Source organism: Diabrotica virgifera, chromosome 4 (assembly GCF_917563875.1).
Source record: "Diabrotica virgifera virgifera chromosome 4, PGI_DIABVI_V3a".
NCBI lineage: Eukaryota > Metazoa > Arthropoda > Insecta > Coleoptera > Chrysomelidae > Diabrotica > Diabrotica virgifera.
The window spans coordinates 32,745,557-32,767,389 of NC_065446.1; the positions used below are offsets into that span (position 1 = coordinate 32,745,557).

At 32.5% G+C, this 21,833-nt stretch overlaps 1 protein-coding gene across 1 annotated transcript in view; it reads right to left on the bottom strand.

Moving 5' to 3' along the window:
* The window catches only part of LOC114333528 (golgin subfamily B member 1-like), a 137,504-nt gene extending 116,383 nt beyond the window's left edge, over nt 1-21,121 (bottom strand). Inside the window, exons 1-4 of the mRNA XM_028283411.2 lie at nt 20,858-21,121; nt 20,574-20,750; nt 19,936-20,028; nt 7,758-8,829 (exon numbers count right to left, since the gene is read on the bottom strand). Coding sequence (XP_028139212.2) covers nt 7,758-8,829; nt 19,936-20,028; nt 20,574-20,750; nt 20,858-21,037 — 1,522 coding nt within the window. The 5' untranslated portion in view covers nt 21,038-21,121. The remainder of the gene's footprint in view (nt 1-7,757; nt 8,830-19,935; nt 20,029-20,573; nt 20,751-20,857) is intronic.
* Between the last annotated feature and the right edge of the window lie 712 nt (nt 21,122-21,833).

A 21,833-nucleotide genomic window follows, 5' to 3' on the forward strand; every position in this document is an offset into this window, starting at 1 on the left:
CTTGGAATGCAAAATTAACGAGAGATATATAAATCAATTATATTACAATTTACGACAAACACAAGTTCATTTTCCAATTAGTATAGAATATCTACTAAGTTGTCATAAAATGGAAATATTTAAATTACTCATAAACTACTTGAAAGAAACAAATATAATCATTTAAGTGAAATACGTATAAATATAACAAAACTAATAAATTGAGGTAAAAATAAAATAAAAATTTGTGGCTAACGGACTCGCATCCAAGCCATTTTTTCACACACACACACACACACACACACACACACACACACACACACACACACACACACACACACACACACACACACACACACACACACACACACACACACACACACACACACACACACACACACACACACACACACACACACACACACACACACACACACACACACACACACACACACACACACACACACACACACACACACACACACAAACACAAGGTCTTGAACCGAAAGAATTGATTTACCAAAAGTTGTGTTTTTCCTAATTTTTATGTAAAAACATGTTGTTTTTTTACCAATTCTTTTACCCTGTATATATTAATTTTTCAAAAAGGTAATACTGGCATTGAAAAGAGCGTAAAAATATTTTTTAGCAAATATTTTTTACTCTTTAGTTGTGTTAATTACCAATTAATAAATGCATAACGTACCTTCACATGTACCTATGAACCTATGTGCGGCAGATTCGTGCAAATAATATAAGAATTATTGTGTACTTAATGCTAAAAGCATATAATTTGGACAACATACACTACACATACAATGATTCAAATTAAGATATGAGGCCATCTCAGATTTTGTCTTTTACAAAAATGGCGGGCATTCAAAATTAACCCTATATTGCATGAATTTTAAATATGCAAACTAAAAATGTTTTTTCATTTTACATGGCTTTAATTATGAACATAAATGTTCTCCTAATTTAATTTTTGAGTCGGCCCCCCTTTTTTGGAAAATTCGGAATGTGTACTGTAAGCAACAATATGCAATTAAACTACATTAATCAGATAAAACAAAAATCAGATAAAACAAAAAAACACCTTTTCGGTGTTTTTTTGCATTACACTGCTTTATACTGCTTCTTCCTTTGAAAGGAACAATTTGATGATCTATTGACAAGAACTCTCTAAGGGGAATTGTAGAACATACTTCGTTCACTTTAGTGATCAACGGTCTTATTTTGTATGAATAGTCATAATCTGAAGATTATTTAGATGGTTCTCTAGTATTGTCGCTCATGGTAATTTTTTATAGCCTCAAATTTATTCACAGACATTACATCGGCTACTTGGGTAATCCTCGTTTTTGGATTCCAAAACATTGGTTGTTGCGGTAGTTTATATATAGGTAGACATGTAGCATGACATACCAATAAATTGTTCAATTTCATTTTTTGTTACACCACTGGCTTATTTGGACTTTGTTGAATACTATATAAATTTGACTGCTCTATTAGAGTTTCAATCAACTCGTCGTCAAAAAATTTAGTAAAGTAATCTATATTTCGTATGTCGTAGGTACATTACCTTTCCACTTCCGAATAGGTAATGCAATTTTTGTTTTACAAAAATAGGTTTTGTACAAGCAGGATTTGTTTTACTGTCATCAGAATCATCTGGTACTGGTCTTATAACAACATTTTCATTTCTGTTACTCCGATTTCCACAGAATCGATTTACACTAACTTCAGATAGTTCCATGATTTAATTGCATAAAGTTACCTCAAAGCAACACCTGTTTACAACTTGATTTATGATTCTTATTTTATATTTACAATTATAAAATTACTAGGAATTACTTCCCTCACATAAACTTATTACAAAAAGTAACCAATTTTACGTTCAAAAATGGTGTACAACAAGAAAAAAAGTTGAAAGATCTTCTACCTTTCGCTCATAATACACGACTGGCAACGCCCGCGAACTTTTGGCGCGAAAACTTGTCTTGACATAATGACGTAGAAGTTTGCGCGATTACATAGATAGAATGTATTTTTCAGAACACAATATGCAGTTTAAATTCACTTAATAATTAAAGGTTAGTTTTCTAAGGGTAGTTAATTTTGGTGTTGCCTTAAAGCAACGCTATGCAATATAGGGTTAATCTGCCGCACATAGCTACATGTGAAGATACGTTATGCATTTATTAAAAGGTAATTAACATAACTAAAAAGTTCAAAATCTTTCCTAAAAAATATTTTTACACTTTTTCAATGGCGGTATTACCTTTTTGAAAAATTAATATATACAAGGTGGATGAATTGAAAAAAAAAACAACATATTTTTACATAAAAAACAGTAAAAACACATCTTCTGGTAAACCGATTCTTCCGGTTTAAAACCTAGATCTTACTCATCAAAAAAGGAACCTTGGTGCCAAATCTGGCTGAAATCGGACTTTTAGTTTAAAAGTTATCGAGCTATTAGTCACATATCTACAGCCGCCAATTTGAATGCTCGCCATTTTTGTAAAAGGCAAAATCTGTGATGGCCTCATATCTAAATTTAAACTTTTGTATGTGTAGTATATGTGGTCCAAATTATATGCTTCTACTATTAAATGCACAATAATTCTTATAATGTTTGCACGAATCTGCCACACAAAGGTACATGTGAAGATACGTTATGCATTTATTAAATGGTAATTAACATAAATAAAAAGTTTAAAATATTTACTAAAACATATTCTTAAGCTCTTTTCAATGGTGGTATTACCATTTAAAAAAATTAATATACACAGGGTGAAAAAATTGAAAATAAATTATTTACATAATATAAAATAGTTTTAAATAAGAAACCAGATGAAACATAACTTCTGCTAAACCGATTTTTCCAGTTCACGACACCGATCTTGTAAATCACAAAAGGAACCTATATAGCAAATTTGGTTGAGATCGGACTTTTCATTCAAAATATATCGTGCTATTAGTCACATATGTATAGTCGCCCGTTTTGAATTAACGCCATTTTTGTAAAAGGTAAAATCTTAGATGGCCTCATATCTAAATTTGTACCTTTATATGTGCAGTATATGTGGACCAAATTATATGCTTGTATCATTAAATGTGCAATTCTTATAATATTTCCACGAATCTGCCGCACTAATAGAAGAATATAACAAATGGGGCCTCGAAGTCAACATTTAGAAAACTGAAGCCATGAGTATTGGAGGGACAAAGCAGTCCATTACATTAGATAATGGGGTAGAAATTAAACACTGATAAATACAAGTACCTGGGCATGAAGATAACTAAAGATGGAACACTATAAGATGGGTAGATAAGCCATATATCCATGATAAACGGCATTCTGTAGGACCAAACCATATCTAAAGCGCACAAAAAGCGCATACGCAATACCGTACTTAAAAGTATAATCACGCCAATTACTTATAGACCAGGACGGATCTGTTTTGAGGTGGATGTGAGAAGTGGCATTCGGATTTTTGTACATAAAGTTAGGTGACAACTTCAATAATTATAATTGACTTATGCTCCTTCTCAAATATGCCCAGAACATTAATAAAAAAATTTAAATATTTAAAAATTTCGAAAAATATCGATTTTTTTCTGCTTTCATTTCATACGATTCATTTTGGAACAAAGTTGTAGGGAAAGAAAGTAAAGATAATTGAATTTTATATAATAAACGACTGGTTTAAAATGTCTTAAATTATTACCCTTCCTGCAAAATAGCAATAAATAGAAAATAAGGGGGCAAAAAAGATTGTTTTTATTCAATGTTTTTCAATCACTTTGGTTGCACTTAGAACCTTCATAATTGACTTAGAAAATTCTTACAGCATACTTAAACCGTCCAATAAATTTCATTAAAATCGACCTCATAGATTTTGCATAATAATTTTGCAATCTAAATTTTTTTAAAAAAGTTCAAAGTTTTTAAAAATTTCTGAGCAAAAAGTAGACCATTTAGAAGTTTTCTATTTTTTTTACATATAAAGAGGTTCTCTACCTATCTAATACACTTTACAGAATTGAAATCGGATTATTTAAGCGGCCTCAGCACTGTTTTAAAACAATATTTTGGCTTTAAACAAATACAGTGAGGACGTTTGAGTTAGAATAAATTCATTTTCTTGAGAACGGGACAATCTGGAGATAAATCCCGAAACAGATAGATTTTTATTTTTAAATTATAATTTTTTGGCATAAATATCATATTAGTGACGTCATCCATCTAGGTGTGATGACGTAATCTAAATATTGGAACTAATTTAATTCAAAAATATTTTTATTAATTCAAACCCTGTATAAATAGTTATGTTAATGTTTATATTAGTGAATACAAAATTGAATAGCCTTTCGATTGAGTTATCACACGACACCTATTCTCATTTAAAAAAATCATCGATTACGTCATCACGCCCAGATGGATGACGTCACTAGTATGATATACAGTATGTCCCTGTAAGCGTCACTAGTATGATACACAGTATGTCCCGGTAAGTTGTATCCATATGGAAAACTTTGTTATTATTAATATTACGAAAAAAAGTTATTCTTTATAAAAAGCTCTGCATGGTCCAAAACCTAAGATTTAACCATCAAATATTAAATTTTTTGAATATTATACGAGGTATGTCAAAAAGTTTGAATTTCACTCAAGAGTAAAGTAGCTTTATTTTTCGTAATATCGGAAACTGCTATTATGAAAAGTTGTTTGGAATTAAAAACTATATTCTAATATGCAATTATATCCTTTTAATTGAAAAAAATTTTTTTTTGAGAAATTACGGATAACTATCATTTTTTCTTCTTCTTCTTCTACGGCACTACAGCCCAAATTGAGCCTTGGCCTCCTTTATTTTTTGCCTCCATCCTTGCCTGTCTGTGGCTGCTCTTCTCCATACACGGACTCCTAAAAGGGCTTGTGCGTCGCTGTTTACTGTGTCTTCCCAGCGCTTTCGTGGCTTCCCAACCGGTCTCTTTCCTTGCATTCTAGCATTCAGTGCTCGTTTTGGTAGCCTATCCTCTCCCATTCTTATCACTTTTCTTATCATTTTTTCAGTTATTTCAATTCTGATAACTCTTTTATTATTAATTTTACGAAAAAAGTGATTCTTAATAAAAAGTTCTGGATGATCTAAAACTTAAAATACAACCATCTTATATCAAATTTTATCAATTTTATACGAGGTATGTCAAAAAAGATAAACTTAAATCAAAAGTAAAGTACCTTTATAGTTCAGAATATTTCAATTAGAAGGATGTAATTACATACTGAAACATAGTTTTTAATTCTAAATAACTTTTCATAATAACAATTTTCGATATTGTGAAAAAAAAACGTATTTTACTCTTGAGCGAAATTCATATTTTTTGACATACCTCGTATAAAATTGACAAAAGTTGACAAAAGATGGTTGTATTTAAGATTTTAGACCATGCAGAACTCTCTATCAAGAATCACTTTTTTCGTAAAATTAATAATAAAGGAGCTATCTGAATTAAAATAACTGAAAATAATGGTAGTTATCCATAATTTTTCATTGGTAATATATACCATATATTATATATAACAATCATATTGGTTTTAATACTCTTCATTGGTAACTTCATTGGATATTTGTAGTTAAATAAGAAACGGCACAGTTATTTCGATTAATTTGATATGATTCATATGATTAAAAGTTAAAAATTATTTTTGTACCCAGTACTTTAAAACTATTTGGCGTATCCTTATCATACTTGGCAGAAAGTGTAGGTACTGTACACCCTACTAAATTAAGATAAATTAACGTTTCTAGCTACTACCAGAGGCGTACGACAGGGGATAGTGGCTGATTGACCCTTAACAAATTCTACGCCACTGACGAAATTACTATTTTAGTGTAATTTTTTGATTTTGCAATACTTTTTATGTAAATATTATACTCTTCATTCGTAACTATAAAATTATTAGTTTTCGAGATATTTGAAATTAAAAATGAAGCGACACAATACATGAATCAAAATAACCGTGTCGTTTCATTTTTAACTTCAATGATCTCGAAAACTAATGACTTTATCGTTACGAATGAAGAGTATATTATTTTCATAGAAAGTATTGGAGAATCCAAAAATTGAACTAAAATAGCAATTTCGCCAGTGGCGTAGAATTTGGAAAGGGTCAACCATTCACTTTTCCCCGTCGTACGCCTCTGGTAATAGCCAGAAACTTTTGTTTAACATAGGTAATTTAGTAGTTTGTACAGTACCTATACTATCTGCCAAGTATGAAAAGGATACGTCGAATAGTTTTAAAATGCTGAACAAAAATTGTTTTTAAATTTTTAGATAAAACACCCTGTAATTCAGTAAGGAACCACATTTTATTTAAATGTTTTACGTTAAATCTTCGTATTTTGTGCTAAGGTTTCTGCAGTTATTATATGGACAATTATTAATGAAACACCGTGTATACCAAAAAATTAGAATTTAAAAATAAAAATCGACCTATTTCGGGATTTATCTCCAGAGACGCCTATTCTCGAGAAAATGAATTTATGCCAACTCAAACGTTCTCACTGCATTTGTTTATAAGCCAAAAAATTGTTTATAACTTTAAAACAGTGCTGAGGCCGCTTAAATAATCCGATTTAAATTATGTAAAGTGTATTAGATAGGTAGAGAACCTCTTTATATGTAAAAAAATTAGCCAACTTCTTCATGGTCTACTTTTTCTTCCGAAAGTTTTTAAATAATTTGAACTTTTTAAAAAAATTAGATTGCAAAATTATTGTGCAAAATTTATCAGGTCGATTTTAATGAAATTTGCTGAACGATTTAAGTACGTTTTAAGAATTTTCTAAGCGAATTACGAAAGTTATAAATGCAACCAAAGTGGTTGAAAAACATTGAATAAAAACAGGCTTATTTTGCCCCATTATTTTGTATTTATTGCTATTTTGCAGAAAGGGTAATAATTTAAGACATTTTTAACCAGTCGTTTATCATACAAAATTCAATTATCTTTATTTTATTTCTGTATGACTTTGTTCCAAACTGAATCGTTTTAAAGTTATAAGCAAAGAAAGTAGAAAAAAATCGATGCTTTTCGAAATTTTTAAATACTTTAATTTTTTTATTAATGTTCCAGGCATATTTGAGAAGGAGCATAAGTCAATTATTTTTGTTGAAGTTGTTACCTAACTTTATCTGCAAAAATCCGAATGCCACCTCGCACGTCCAAAAATAGACCTTTTTTCACAGATCCGTCCTGTTCTACTATGGCAGTGAAGTATGGCCACTGAAACAAAGAACAGAGAAAATGTAACTAGTAACAAAAATGGACTTCTGAAGAAGATCAGCAGCCACATCAAGAAGAGATCGGATACCAAATGAGATAATAAGAGAAATTATGGGAGTCCCACATACAATAATTTATGATATAAAAACAAAACAACTAATATGGTACGCCCATGTACAGAGAATGCCAGATGACAGGATCCCTAAACAGATTTTGGCGTGGACACCACCCCAAGAGAGAAGGAAAAAAGTACGGCCGAGAAGAAGCTGGAGGGAAGGAATTGAAAAGGAACTATAGGAAAGAGAAATCCCTCCAGATCTATGATTTAAGAGAAGAATGGCGGTTAGGAGTCGGAAAACGTCGGAGAACGCTGTAAACCGTTAGTAGAAGTGGGCATCGGCAGTTTACCCATCTGAACCGCTATCATTGTGTACTCTGTACGATGTGAATAAATACTTTTTAAAATTTGACTTACCAGAATATTGTACCGAATGAATTTCCTTATTATCTATTGGATCGCGTTTATCCCTAGAAATTAATATATCATCTATGAGTTCATCTTTACGTAATTTTGTACTTTCTAATATTAATTTTTCTTCTACACTTAAACATTTATTATCATCTATGGCAGGATTCGATTTTTCATGCTTTTGTTCTTTTAAACACTGAATCTCATTTGGCATGATTGACAATTTTTCACATTTTTTTACATTTACGCCTTTCACACAATCTTCTTTTTGTTTTAAAAGTGGACTGGATGTAGACAAATCTGTTTGAGAATATCCATTAGATTCACATAGTGACATATTGTCCATATCTTCGCAGTGGATTTTGTCAACATTCTCACTTGGTATTTCTTCTTTTTTAAAACTCAAGGATATGTCTCCAACCGGCTGATTTTTATCTGAGTCGATTCTCTTATGTGTGATATCCTGTGCTTCAGAAATACGTTTTTTGTTCACGTTTTCTTTCCTCCAAATTTCCGATATATTATTTTCATCAATATTTTTGGTCTTGGTGTGTTTTGTAGGTTTGTATTTATGTTCAATGCCTGTGTCTAAAGAAACTAAACATTCTTTGTTTTCTTTTTTATCTAAGTTTGTTTCTACGGATTCTGTAACTTCTAAATCAATGTTTGTCCCTTTTTCTTTATATTGGCGTTCAAGTTTTTCTTTAATGTGATTAACCTGTTTTATTTTATTTCTGTCTTCTTCAATAAAAAGTTGTTCTCTACATGTTGTCTTTACACTTTTTTTGGAGTTCTTGTGTATTGCATTTTTAATTTTTTGTTCTTTCGTTTTCTTTCCCTCTTTTATAGTTTCTTCAGTTGTTTCTTTTGCCATATTAACTGGAAAAACTTTTCCTTTGTGCTTCGATCTCACTTCAATCTCAACAAATTCCATTTTTAGCTTTGACGTTTTTTTATCCAGTTGATCTTGACTTTTACTTTCATCGATTAGACTTTTTCTTCTTTTTATAGGACTTTTTTGTTGTAATTTATCTCTATCTCTTGCTCCTCTGGGTTCTTCAGATTTTGCTCTGCGGGTCTGAAAATAAAAGAACTGCTAAAATTGCTTATAATAAATTCTAAACACAAAAAATATTAAAAAAAAATTAGTAAATCCTTTATAATAGGTATATATTTAAAATCCCTAAAAAGGGCTACATCACAATCACATAACTAGTTTTCGACTGGTTTACCAGTCATCATCAGTGCTTACGTGAAGTTTACATGCTAACCACCAAGATATAGTTTAACAAAAATATGTGGGTCAAAGCCCTGTATAAGTGGTCCGTTAAGGAAACATCAGTTAAAAATGCCAAGTAAAGCATGGATGTTTAAACTATTTTAATATTATGCCCCAGGTAACATCTGAGCTGTGGTGTGACTTGATTACATAGTGAAAGTCTGGTAGCAAATGTCAACGGACCACTTATACAGGGCTTTGACCTACATATTTTTGTTAAACTATATCTTGGTGGTTAGCATGTAAACTTCACGTAAGCACTGATGATGACTTGTAAACCAGTCGAAAACTAGTTATGTGATTGTGATGTAGCCCTTTTTAGGGATTTTAAATATATACCTTTTATAAAGGATTTACTATATATATACCTGTATATATACCTTTTATAAAGGAACAGGCCAAGACCCAGAAAGGGCTGTCGAGCCAATGATGATGATGATGAAAGGATTTACTAATTTTTTTGTATTACATGGTATACAGCCAACTACAGGAAAACTTTTTCCTTGTGAAAAAATATTCAATAAAGGAATTATTCTACAAATGGTAGGGGAGCAAAGTATGCTAAATGTGCAGTCACTCGAGCGCTTTGGGGACCTATTGTATTGTGATTATTAGGTCCTAAAACCAAAAAAAGTTAAGTAAAATTTTCCATTTTAGCGGGCGCTTGCCATTTTTTAATTTAATTTTCCATTTCCATTAATCGTTTTTTCCGAATATAGCGCCATCTATCCATAATTCGAAAAAATGTTTCGAATAAAAGTTGCTTATTTTTATGCAGAGAATTCAAATCTGCAATAAAAAATGGGGGCTCCCATTTAAGATTTTAAAGTAACCCCCGACCCCACCTCCGTGGGGGGTCGCGTTTGGTACCATTCGATATATTTTTCAAAAATATTAAATAAGTGTATTTTGCAGTTTTTCGATCTGATGTTTATTTTACTACATATCGCGGGATTTGTATTTAAAATTTAAAATTTACCCCCCACCCCTCTCTGCGAGGGGTCGTGTTTGGTATCTATCGATAGATTTTTGAAAAATATTGAACGTGTAGTTTTTAGTTTTTCGATCTGACTTTCATTTCGCGAAATATTCGCCTTTTTATTGTGAAACTTTGGGACTCGCCCATTTCCTTACGCCCGGCTCAAATCGTCAGATTTTTGAAATATACAGTCTTTTGCATGTACTTAACTTACCTTATCTTAATCTGACAATTTCGAGTTTTTTTAAGGATAGATTTTTTTTTTCGGGCCCCCCTTAACGAACTCCCCTGTGTTAAGAGCCAATATATGGTAGAGGTACATCTGCAGGGTACCAGGTTTCTCCCCATATGATAATCTGACGCGCTCGAGTAACTGCAAAAATCCCCGCTTGGGCTCCCCTACCAAAAAGGGAACTCAGAATATACCACAAATATGTATGCTGATTAGAATCTAATATCTGTTTAATATAACTATTATCCTCAAAATATGTAGCACAAAATAGAGTTTGAAAATGATGAAAATGGAATAATTTGTATAAAAGGAAAATTAAATAAAACATCAACATGATCCTGAGGAGAATAAAAAACAATTGATTAAAAATGGTATTATAATCGGTACTGCGTTTAATTGTCGATATAATTGTGGCAATTAAACCATATTTTACTCTACAAATAATTACATTCTGTACAATTATTATATTCTTTGGAAAAATTAAAAAAATTATGGAGTCTATATGATTGTTCATTAAAAAAGAATACCAAAATATTCTTAAATATGGTCACGTTTATACATACAGGGTGATAAACTTTGTGTTGAATCCGTTATCCATCAGTGTTAAAAATTGGTTTCAGTCAATTCAAAGTTTCTCATTGATGCGCAAGGGGCGAAACATTTTCCCATTTTTTCTTTAAATTCATAATTTTTTTCCACGTATCCGGTTTTTCACCGGTTATTACGTTAAAAATAAAAAACCGGTTATAACCGGGACAAAAAAACAACCGGAAAAACCGATTATTGCAGAGGAAAAAACCGGTTTTAGGTTATAACCGGTAGGTTTTTCCCATCCCTATTTTGAGCCACACGAATTTTTTACAATCTTCTCCTTGTCATGGTCAACGTTTTCGCTCCGTAAGTCAACACTGGCAAAACACACTGATTTAAGGTTTTTAAAGACATATTGATATGTCGAACGATTTGAAAATGTGGTTCAACTTGCCGAATGCTGCCAATAGCCCAATAAATGACCGTTTTGGAGTGTAACTTCCAGGGACAACTCCGAATTGCATGCAAATTTGGATTTAGGTTCTACTTACCCTCCACTTCAAAGTTGAATTTGTCGGAAGGCCGGAAATGGATAAATTGACTTATTTTAAGCACCTTTTGTTCTATAAAGTTTTTTACGTAAGTCAATACTTTTCGAGTTATTCGTGATTTAAAATGTTGATTTTTCGACAAAAAAACTACGTTTTCAGACCGTTTTTCCCAAATAACTCAAAAAGTAAATATTTTATGAAAAAAATATTTATAGCAAAAGTGTAGCCTATAAAAAACGAAAAAAATGGTGTACCAGTAAAGTCTACAAATTGAGTAGAAGCAAAGTTGTAGCTCGTGAAAAATACGTTCTTATTCGTCTAATTCCAAACCGAACAATTCAACGCGAAATCGCTGCAGAAAGAAGCATTTTTCGGGAAAACCTTATTAACATTTTTTAAGTATCGAAAAAAAAAACTTATTATTTGTTTGTACAAAAGTTTACAGCATCAAAAATAAACGAGTTATACTGAAAACAAAGTTGGCCCCTTTTTTTTTTGGTAAAAAAAATCGTGAAAACCTCCCTCTATTTAGCACCCTAAATGAAATTAATCGTTTGACTTTACCATCTATTTTAACTGTATGCGTATTGTTTATATGATCTGTAAGTTTGATTGGTTTGGAGTGCTGATTTTTAAAAACATTTGGTTTTATATTAAAAAAAAATGTTTCTAAAAATTGTTGAAAAATTTAATTTTTTCAAAATAACTTAAAACGTATTAGTGATAAGAAAAATATTAAAGAGTAAAAAAATGTAGGTTTTGCTATTATAAATATGCATACACTGCTGTTCAAAATTTGCATACACTCGTGATTAGTGACCAATTCAAGCTTTCTCAATTATAACCCTTTCAAAAATAAACACTTTAAACCAGTAAGACTGACAGATCATATAAAAAATAGATAGGTAAGTAAATTGTTTGTACAGCAGTAGCGATTAATTTCATTTGGGGAGCTAAACACGGCGAGATTTTCATGATTTTTTACAAAAAAAGAGGGCCAACTTTATTCTGAGCGTAACTCGCTTATTTTTAATGCTAAAACTTTTGTTAACAATTAAAACAAAGCTTTTTATAAACACTTTAAAAAAGTTTAAATGGGTTTTTCTAAAAAGTGCTTAATTTTTCGGTGATTTCACCTTGAAATATTCGATTTGGAATTAGACGAATAAGAACGTATTTTTCATGAGCTACAACTTTGTTTCTATTTGATTGATAGACTTTACTGATACACCATTTTTTTGGGTTTTTTATAAGCTATACTTTTGCTAAGGATATTTTTTTCGATAAAATATTTACTTTTTGAGTTATTTGCGAAAAACCGTTTGAAAACGTAGTTTTTTTGTCAAAAAATCAACATTTTCAATGGCAAATAACTCGAAAAGTATTGACGCACGTAAAAAACTCTATAAACGAACATAAAACAGTACTATATGCTTTGTTCATAGACTTTAAGCAGGCTTACGACACAGTAAATAGACAGCAGATGTACGAACTGATGAAAGAATTGGGGATACCAAGTAAAATTGTCAGGATGATAAAGATGACGATGGAAAACACAACAAACGAAATAGCTTGGAAAGGGTATACATCCAAAAAGTTTGAAACCAAGGAAGGATTACGACAAGGAGACCCACTATCAACAATGGCATTCAATCTAACATTGGAAGGAATAATCAGGAAAAGCAGAATAAACATGCAAGAAACGATATTTAAAAACGGCCACCAATGCATAGCATTTGCAGATGATCTGACGCTATTAGCAACAAGCAAAAAAGAACTACAAAAGTTAATGAAAAACATAATAACAGAAGCCAAAAAATTCGGACTTAAAATAAATGAAGAAAAGACAAAATATATGATAATGGGAGAGATCCAAAAAGAAAAAGAGAATAACATCATAGTACAAATAGATGGAGAAAAAACATACTCGTTTAAAAGAGCCAAAGAAATTATTTACCTGGGAGCCAAAATAGATGAAAATGGTCATGAAGAAGGGGAGATAAAGGCAAGAATAGCTAAAGGAAATAAAAAATATGGAGCATTACGCACATTGTTGAAATCCAAATACGTATCAAGAAAAACAAAAATAAGAATTTATAAGACTGTTATCAGACCTACAGTAACATACGCAAGCGAAACATGGGTGCTCAAAAAGTCAGAAACAGACCTGTTAGAAAGATGGGAGAGAAAAATGCAAAGAGCAATATATGGAGGTGTGAAAATAGAAGGTCAGTGGAGAAGAAGAACCAATAAAGAATTGGAAGAACTATATCAAGAGCCGACGATTACGACGACGATCAAAGCACAGGGAATACGATACTTGGGGCACATAGAGAGAATGGGAAGTAAACGAATGCCAAAAATGGTACTTTCACGAAGACCAATACAAAAGAGGAGGAAAGGCAGGCCAAGGAAAAGATGGAAGGACAGTGTATATGAAGACTTGAAGAAAAGTAACATTGAGAGATGGAAAGAACTAGCATTGGACAGAAGGAGATGGAGAGAGGTTGTGAAGGAGTGTACAAAAAGACTGAAGTGTATTTAAATAAAATTTATAAGTTATGTAAGTTATATTAAGTTATTTACTATATTATTTATGTAATCAGAAATGTAAACATTTTAGCCCTAGGCCTACAAGGCCTGTTGCGCTTAATAAATAAATAAATATAAAAAACTCTATAGAACAAAAGTTTCTTAAAATCAGTCAATTTATCCATTTCCTGTCTTATCTTGAACGTATGTTTTTTCACCCCCGAGAAGGGGTGACTGTCACCCCCAAGTAAAAGCAACCAACGCCACAGTTTTAACTTTGAAGTGAAGGGTAAGTAGAACCTAAATCCAAATTTTCATGCAATCGGAGTTGCCCCTGAAAATTACACGGTATCGCCGAATTTCCCATTCATTTACGGGGCTACAAGTCAGTTTTATACGATGGAGAAGCTCAACGGTTTTCTTATTTTTTCCTATGCGATTCTTGTGACTATATATTTACAAGCAACTTATCTGGTCTATAGGGCGCTTTACAGCTTGCAATTCTACCTGCAAGACGCAAGAAAGTTGCCTAAAGGCATGCGCAGTATGTCGTCAGTTGATTATTGCATGCAACTTCTTGCAATTGCGCGATAATCGGTTTGGTGCCATTTTTTTCTGCAAGTTTTCATGCAAGTCTAGGGGAATTTGATTTTTCCACAATATCAAATGTCATTGACGACACGGATTCACGAATACATGCCGATCAGCTGTTTTCTGTTTGTGAAATATATCAACGATGGAAATGAATGAATAATGAAATGGCAATTTCTGAGATTCTATAATTATTGTAAATTGTATATTAAGCTACGGAAGCTCTCTCTCCTCTTGCTAAGTACCTTAGGATAATAATTAATTTGTGTTTCGCAGAAATAGTATTTCGAAATATAGATTTCTTTGTAATTGTTCAATTTTTCCCAAGGGTTTATTAAAATGTACATTCATTCCTAGAAAATTAGAGTCATTTTCATCATCTACTTGGATAAATTCTTCTGTTGGAGATACATTATTACCCCTCTTCTTGTTCAACTAAGATCTTACTCACCATCTCTGATCTCGGCGTTCTAAATTAGTGACTAAAAGGCTGGCTGCAGCAATAATAATACTTAAAGTTGCTGCTACCGCCGTTTTCCTTTTATATTTGGTTATTTCTGATAGTCTTGGCATTTCGAAATTTACCAAGTTAAATAAACAGCAATAAAGTAATTAAAAAAAAAACAAAAGTTTATAAGTTAGGTTAAGGGTAAAACTTTCAAATTGCATACAAGCTAGGGATGGGAAAAACCTACCGGTTTTAACCTAAAACCGGTTTTTTTACTTCGGAATAACCGGTTTTACCGGTTGTTTTTTGTCCCGGTTATAACCGGTTTTTCTTTTTAAAGTAAAACCGGTTATTAGGTTTTTACGGTGATTAGGATTAGGTTAGGTATTATTTTGGATCCCACTCATAATTATTATTATCAAGTAATTATTCCAAAAAAAAACCATAATTTAAATTTTATTTTATAAATACAGAAGCAAACTGAAAGTGAAAACTCACATCAGCTAGAAACAATTAAATTTTATTATAATATTTCGTTGAAAAGGTATTTGTAATCATAATATTTACATAAGAAGTGATCTGGTTGAAGTAGACGCAAACATTATCTATTTTTCACACTTGACTCTTGACATTGAAAGTGGGTAAATGCCTTTTTTTATTACCAAAAATAATGTTCTGACTATGAATATCGAATTACCGATTACGAAAACGAATCTCCAAGGATTTTCCTACGTTTTCAAAACGATACACCCATACAGGAAGTATTAAATGAGTTAAAATGTACCTATTATACAAATATACAAACGTGTTAAAAGTAATACATGATAAATACATTTTTAAGTAAAATATCTATGTTGATATTATTTTTTTAAATCCCATTTGAAAGAGTCTGGGCAATTTTTTATAAGTTGAAATGGTTGGGGAAATTTTTGGGTTTGGAACGAGAGGAAAATTGGTGGGTATTTAAGAGGATTATATTTTTAAATGGTAAATTAAATTTGAATCATTAACTGATGCATTGTAAATTTAACATTGTAACCTAATGGAATAAAAAACCGAAAACCGGTTTTTCCAAAAACCGGTTTTTTTGGTCGGTTATAACCGTCAGGTTAAACCGTAAGCAAAAAAAACCGGTATAACCGAAAACCGGTGCTTTGTCAAAAACCGCCATCCCTAATACAAGCCGGGTTGCAAGCTGTAAAAGACCATGCAATAGACTTGCATGAAAGTCTTGCGTGCAAGAAATTTCAGCAAGTTTTCTTGCAAGCTGTAAAGCGGTCTTATGGATTTTGTTCCTACACATATATCTTCGCTGACTATAAAATTTGTCATCATCTGGGCTTTAGGGTACCCCAACAAAATAGCCCCGTCGAAAAAGCTCCGACAAAATAGCCCCGACATAATATCCCGCACACAAAATAGCTCCGACAAAATAGCCGCGGAATAATAGCCCGCCCACAAAATAGCCTCGACAAAATAGTCCCGACAAAAAAGCTCCCTTGAGAATTCATCATGAAATAATCCCTTAAAAATACATTTTTTCGGAAATGGAAATTATCCTTTATTCAGATGTTTATCTTAACCACATTAAATAAAAATGGTCTTTTCAGAGAACTCGAACCCTGTCTTCTGTTCAATTAAATTCAATGTTCAAGCCAGCTCCCGCCATCCATCTGCCTTTTGGAAGTTTAAACATTTAATTTAAGCGAAAATGAATGTTTATTTGTAATATAAACATTTTTGTCTGATTTCTGACAGCAGTAAAATGTATTTTGAATTGAATAAATTACATACATCCTTCTTTTTGTCAAATAATTTAAATTAAAAAAAAGTTTTTGGACACCTTGTATAAATAATTATGTAAAGGTTTATATTACTGAATAGAGAATTAAATAACCTTTCAAATAAGCTAGCACACGACCACTATTTTCATTTAAAAAAATTATTGATTACGTCGTCACGCAGGATGACGTCATTAGTATGACATATATACCAAAATATCGTAATTTTAAAAATAAAAAAAATCGACCTGCTTCAGGATTTTTCCTTAACATCGCGGATTTACGAAATAACGAATTTATTCCTTTCATTTGCACTGATGAGTCAAATATTTTTTGCACCAATACACAATGAGTCAGATTAAATTAAATTATTAGAAGAATTTTTTTACCAAGCAACAACATTTTTGTTTAATTTATTAATATTTTATATTTTGACAACGACGTTCGAAGTGGAAGTCGAAATGTTAATAGAATAATTTTTTTTAAGTTAAATGTGTTACAATCGAGGATGAGCACGGTCATATAACAATGTCTGCCATATACTGCCCACCTAAACATAATAACAAACAGATACAGTTTGAAGGTTTTTTCAATACACTTGGAACCAGGTTCTTTGCAGGAGGTGACTATAACGCTAAACATGTCACTTGAGGCTCACGTATTACAACTACAAAAGGAAGAGAATTAGTCAAAACAATGAAGGCTAACAATCTACAACAAATATCTACAGGCGATCCAACATATTGGCCGTCAGATAATAATAAAATTCCAGACGCCATAGACTTTTGCATCACGAAAGGTATTGATACTAAGAAATGTAAAGCAGAATCTTGTTTTGATTTATCATCCGATCATTCTTTAGTAATAATAAAGGTTAATTCTCAGATTACAAATAAAGAAAAACAACCTTCTCTGTACAACAGTAGGACGAACTGGAACATATTCCGGGACAAACTAGATAATTTAATTTTCCTAGACTTACCGTTAAAAACTGTACTAGACATCGAAACAGCAGTCGAAAAGCTAACAAAGAATATACAAGAATCATCTTGGTTAGCCACTACAAACTATGAAACACCTCTAGGCAAAAGTGACCCATCCCCTACAATTAAAGAAAAAATTGCTGCCAAAAGACAATTACGAAAACAATGGCAACAGGCAAGGACTGGTGAAAACAAGAAGAAACTTAATAAAGTAACCAAAGAATTGAAACAACTAATTCAAGAAGAGCTAAACCAAGGCATTCAAGACTATCTAGAAAGTCTTACACCTACAGAAGCAACGGAATATTCATTATTGAAAGCAACAAGAAAATTTAAAACGCAACAACTTCCAAATCCACCAATCAAAAACTTCAACAATACATGGGCCAGAAGCAATAAAGAAAAAGCTGAAGTCTTCGCGGAACACCTAAAAAACGTATTTAAACCATTTCCTTCCGAGGTATCAACAGCAGAAGAAAAAGAAATAATGGATTACCTAGATGCCCCATTTCAAATGGACTTGCCTCTACATAAATTTACTGTAAAAGAAGTCAAACACATTGTAAAGTATGAAATCAGCATAAAGAAGGCACCTGGATTCGATCTAATTTCTGGAAAAATCCTACAAGAGTTACCTGAAAAATGTTACAAACTTATAACCTTCATATTCAACGCAATGCTACGGATGAGTTACTTCCCCTGCACCTGGAAGGTTGCACAAATCATCATGATCCCTAAGCCCGGAAAAAAACCAGAAGTCGTCTCTTCATATAGGCCAATAGGCTCCCAATGTTATCCAAAGTTTTCGAAAAGCTCTACGCCAGTAGGCTCGAAATAATAATAAATTTAAAAAAATTGACTCCAGATCATCCGTTTGGGTTTCGAAAAAAGCACGAAACAATTGAGCAGGTGCACAGATTAGCTAACCAAATCTACAGGGATGTGAACGGTAAAAGATATTGCTCAGCAGCCTTCTTGGATATATCACAGGCATTTGACAAAGTGTGGCATAGCGGCTTACAATTTAAATTGAAAGAACTCTTACCCTATCCCCACTATCTACTACTAAAATCCTACCTTTCAGACAGACATTTCTTCGTGAAACAAGGGAGTGAACTTACTGCATTACATCCAATATATTCTGGCGTTCCTCAAGGCAGCGTCTTGGGACCTATATTGTTTCTCCTTTATACAGCTGATCTGCCAAGAACAAGAACCACCACTGTAGCAACATTCGCTGATGACACAGCGGTCTTGGCATCCCACACCAATCCGGCCTCAGCCTCAAAGAACCTTCAGACAAACCTTGATAAAATCCAAAAGTGGCTAAAAAGATGGCGTATCAGAGTTAATGAAACGAAATCTACACAAGTGACATTCACTGTACGCAGAGAAACATGTCCACCAGTAAAAATCAACGACTGCTACCTCCCACAAGCTGACGATGCTAAATATCTTGGCATGCATTTGGACCGACGGATGACTTGGAAGAAACATATATTCACCAAAAGGAAACAGCTAGGCCTTAAATTTAGCAAAATGTATTGGCTGATTGGACGCAAATCTAAATTATCATTGGACAACAAAATACTGTTGTATAAGGCCATTCTCAAACCTGTGTGGACATATGGTATACAACTTTGGGGAACCGCCAGTAATTCCAACATTGACATCCTTCAAAGATTCCAAAACAAAGTGTTGCGAACCATCGTCGATGCACCTTTCTACATCCCCAACAGGGTCATTCTACACGACGTCAAGTTGTAATCCATCAAGGAAGTGATCTACCAGTTCAGTGTTCGTTACAGTGAAAGAGTGTCAGTGCATCCTAACGTGTTGGCCAACCGCCTAAACATGCCCGATGTCAACGAAGTGCGTAGACCTGGACGCCTGCTGCCTGCCGACCTGTCTACAGGACTCCTACTACCTACTACCTTCACGTCAGTTGCAATGGGGGACTAATATGTCGAAAAATTTTTACCTGGAATAGAGAACGCAGCCTATGTATTCTCTGAAGAGCCTCTAACAAGAGGTGAAATCGTCGATAAGAGTGCTGGCTGCACTCTCTAATCTAAGTAAAGATTAAGACGGTTTTGGCTTCGCATTGCAACTGAATAAAAATGGTATACATTTTTATTTTCTATTATCTTTATTTACTATACTATTTACCAATATTAAATGCAACACAAAAAATTAATGATATCAATCAAATCAAGGTTGCTAGGAAGGTATATGTCACAAATTGAGAATTTAAAAAGGGTCTGTTTTAATGCTTACCTTACTTTGAGGCCTTTCAGTGCACGAACTACATTCGCAGACTTCGTCGTTCAGAACTGCTAGCTGACCATAAGCAACTTGAAGATCATTGTTCTTAAAATAATAGAGTTTAAAAAATATTGTGAAAAAGTAATTGTGAAAAAGAGGCAATATTATTATCGTGATACATAAGAAGATTTGGCATTTAAACTGGAGTTTATATAACCAAATAACCAGATCATATATATTCTAATCTTCCAAATTAAAATTCAGTAACAACTCAATTTTACATTATGTTTAAGACAAGAACTATAGAAATGAAAGTGTTAAGCATCATAAGAGGAATTTCTTTCATAGACAAAAAAAAGAGGATACATTAAGAAGAGAGCCTGGAGTCTAGATCAGGTATATATTAATTCTACGGAATAAACCCAGGAAGAATCGCGAAATGGGCAAAAACAAATTAATAAATCTAATACAAAAACACCACTACGAAGACCCCCGAAAAAGTGGTATGACAACTGAATATCAACATTATAACACTAGGATGATATAATAGGACGACCACGTCCTACAACAATAACAACAACAACAACAAGATGATGATTTGTGAGTTTTGATTCTCCCATCCTATTAAATAAATATTATTATACGATTACCAATTTCTTCAGTTTTTCTTTCTGTTCAGACGCCAGATCTAATTTAGAATAATACATATCTATCATTTTTTCTAGGTAGTCAATTCGTTTTTCTAATTCTTTTATTCTTTCATTTTTAATACATAAAAGTACCTCGACCATTTGCTCTATAGGAACTATTTTCTCAGGATATATACCCTAAAATGTAGGCATATTTATCAAAACAGAATATAAAATATTACAGTAGTAGGAAGAGTACACTACATTATTTATGAAGGATTTTGTATGAAAAATAATCTGCTCACCTCACGACCTTTTGCCTCATAATCAAATATATGCTGTCTTCTTTCCTCTACAACAAAACTCCATGCTCTAAGATCTGTTGCTGATGAATATGTTTTCATACGACCCTCTGATCTTAATCGGGGAGGCTCTAAATTACTGCTATTTCGAAAGATTCTTGGCCCTTTGGCTATATATGACATATTTTTATTTAGGTGTTATTTTACTATGTAATTCAGAATAGAAAAAATATTGAAATTGATTTGTTACTAATGTCTTTGTCAGCCATATGACAAATTATTGTCATAAATGAATTCTAAATTTGCATGATCAAGTTATTGGTGACCAAGTTATATAATCAAGTTATTGGTGACGTCACGCTGAATTTGATCGAAACTCTGTTTACGTATGTTCTCAGTTTGTATTTCTTTGCTTTTCATCCATTTTAAATTATTTTTTATTAATTATCCGTTAATTTTGAATAATTTCAATCTTTGTGGGATCGGTACTCGCCTGAAGAACCGCAGACGTTCGGATAAAGACATCTTTGTAAAGACAATGAAGTCGACTATATTAAGTAACAAGACATTTACTCAACACACACCACACCATTCCACCTTCAGGGTTCTTTAAGAATATTTGTTTCTGTGATGGAAAGCACTTGTGTTGCTAGTTTTCATCGTAGTGTAAGTAGCGCTAAGTAGCCTAGAGTCTAGAGAATTTCTACTAGGAAAAATTTCCTGTAGCTGGCTGTATACCATTAATTACAAGTAAAATTTAATAAAAAAATTTTGGCTTGTTAAAAGGTATATTAGTTTAAAAAGCCCCTATAGGGCTACAAACATAGAAACAAAACGTTTTCGCTCTGTAACAAGAGCATCATCAGTGTCACCTAAAATAAGTGTAACCATATTAATTAAGCAAAATGTTAAAGTTAAAATGATCTTCTTCTTCATGTGCCGTGCTCGATTATCGAACGTTGGCTATCAAATTGGCTAT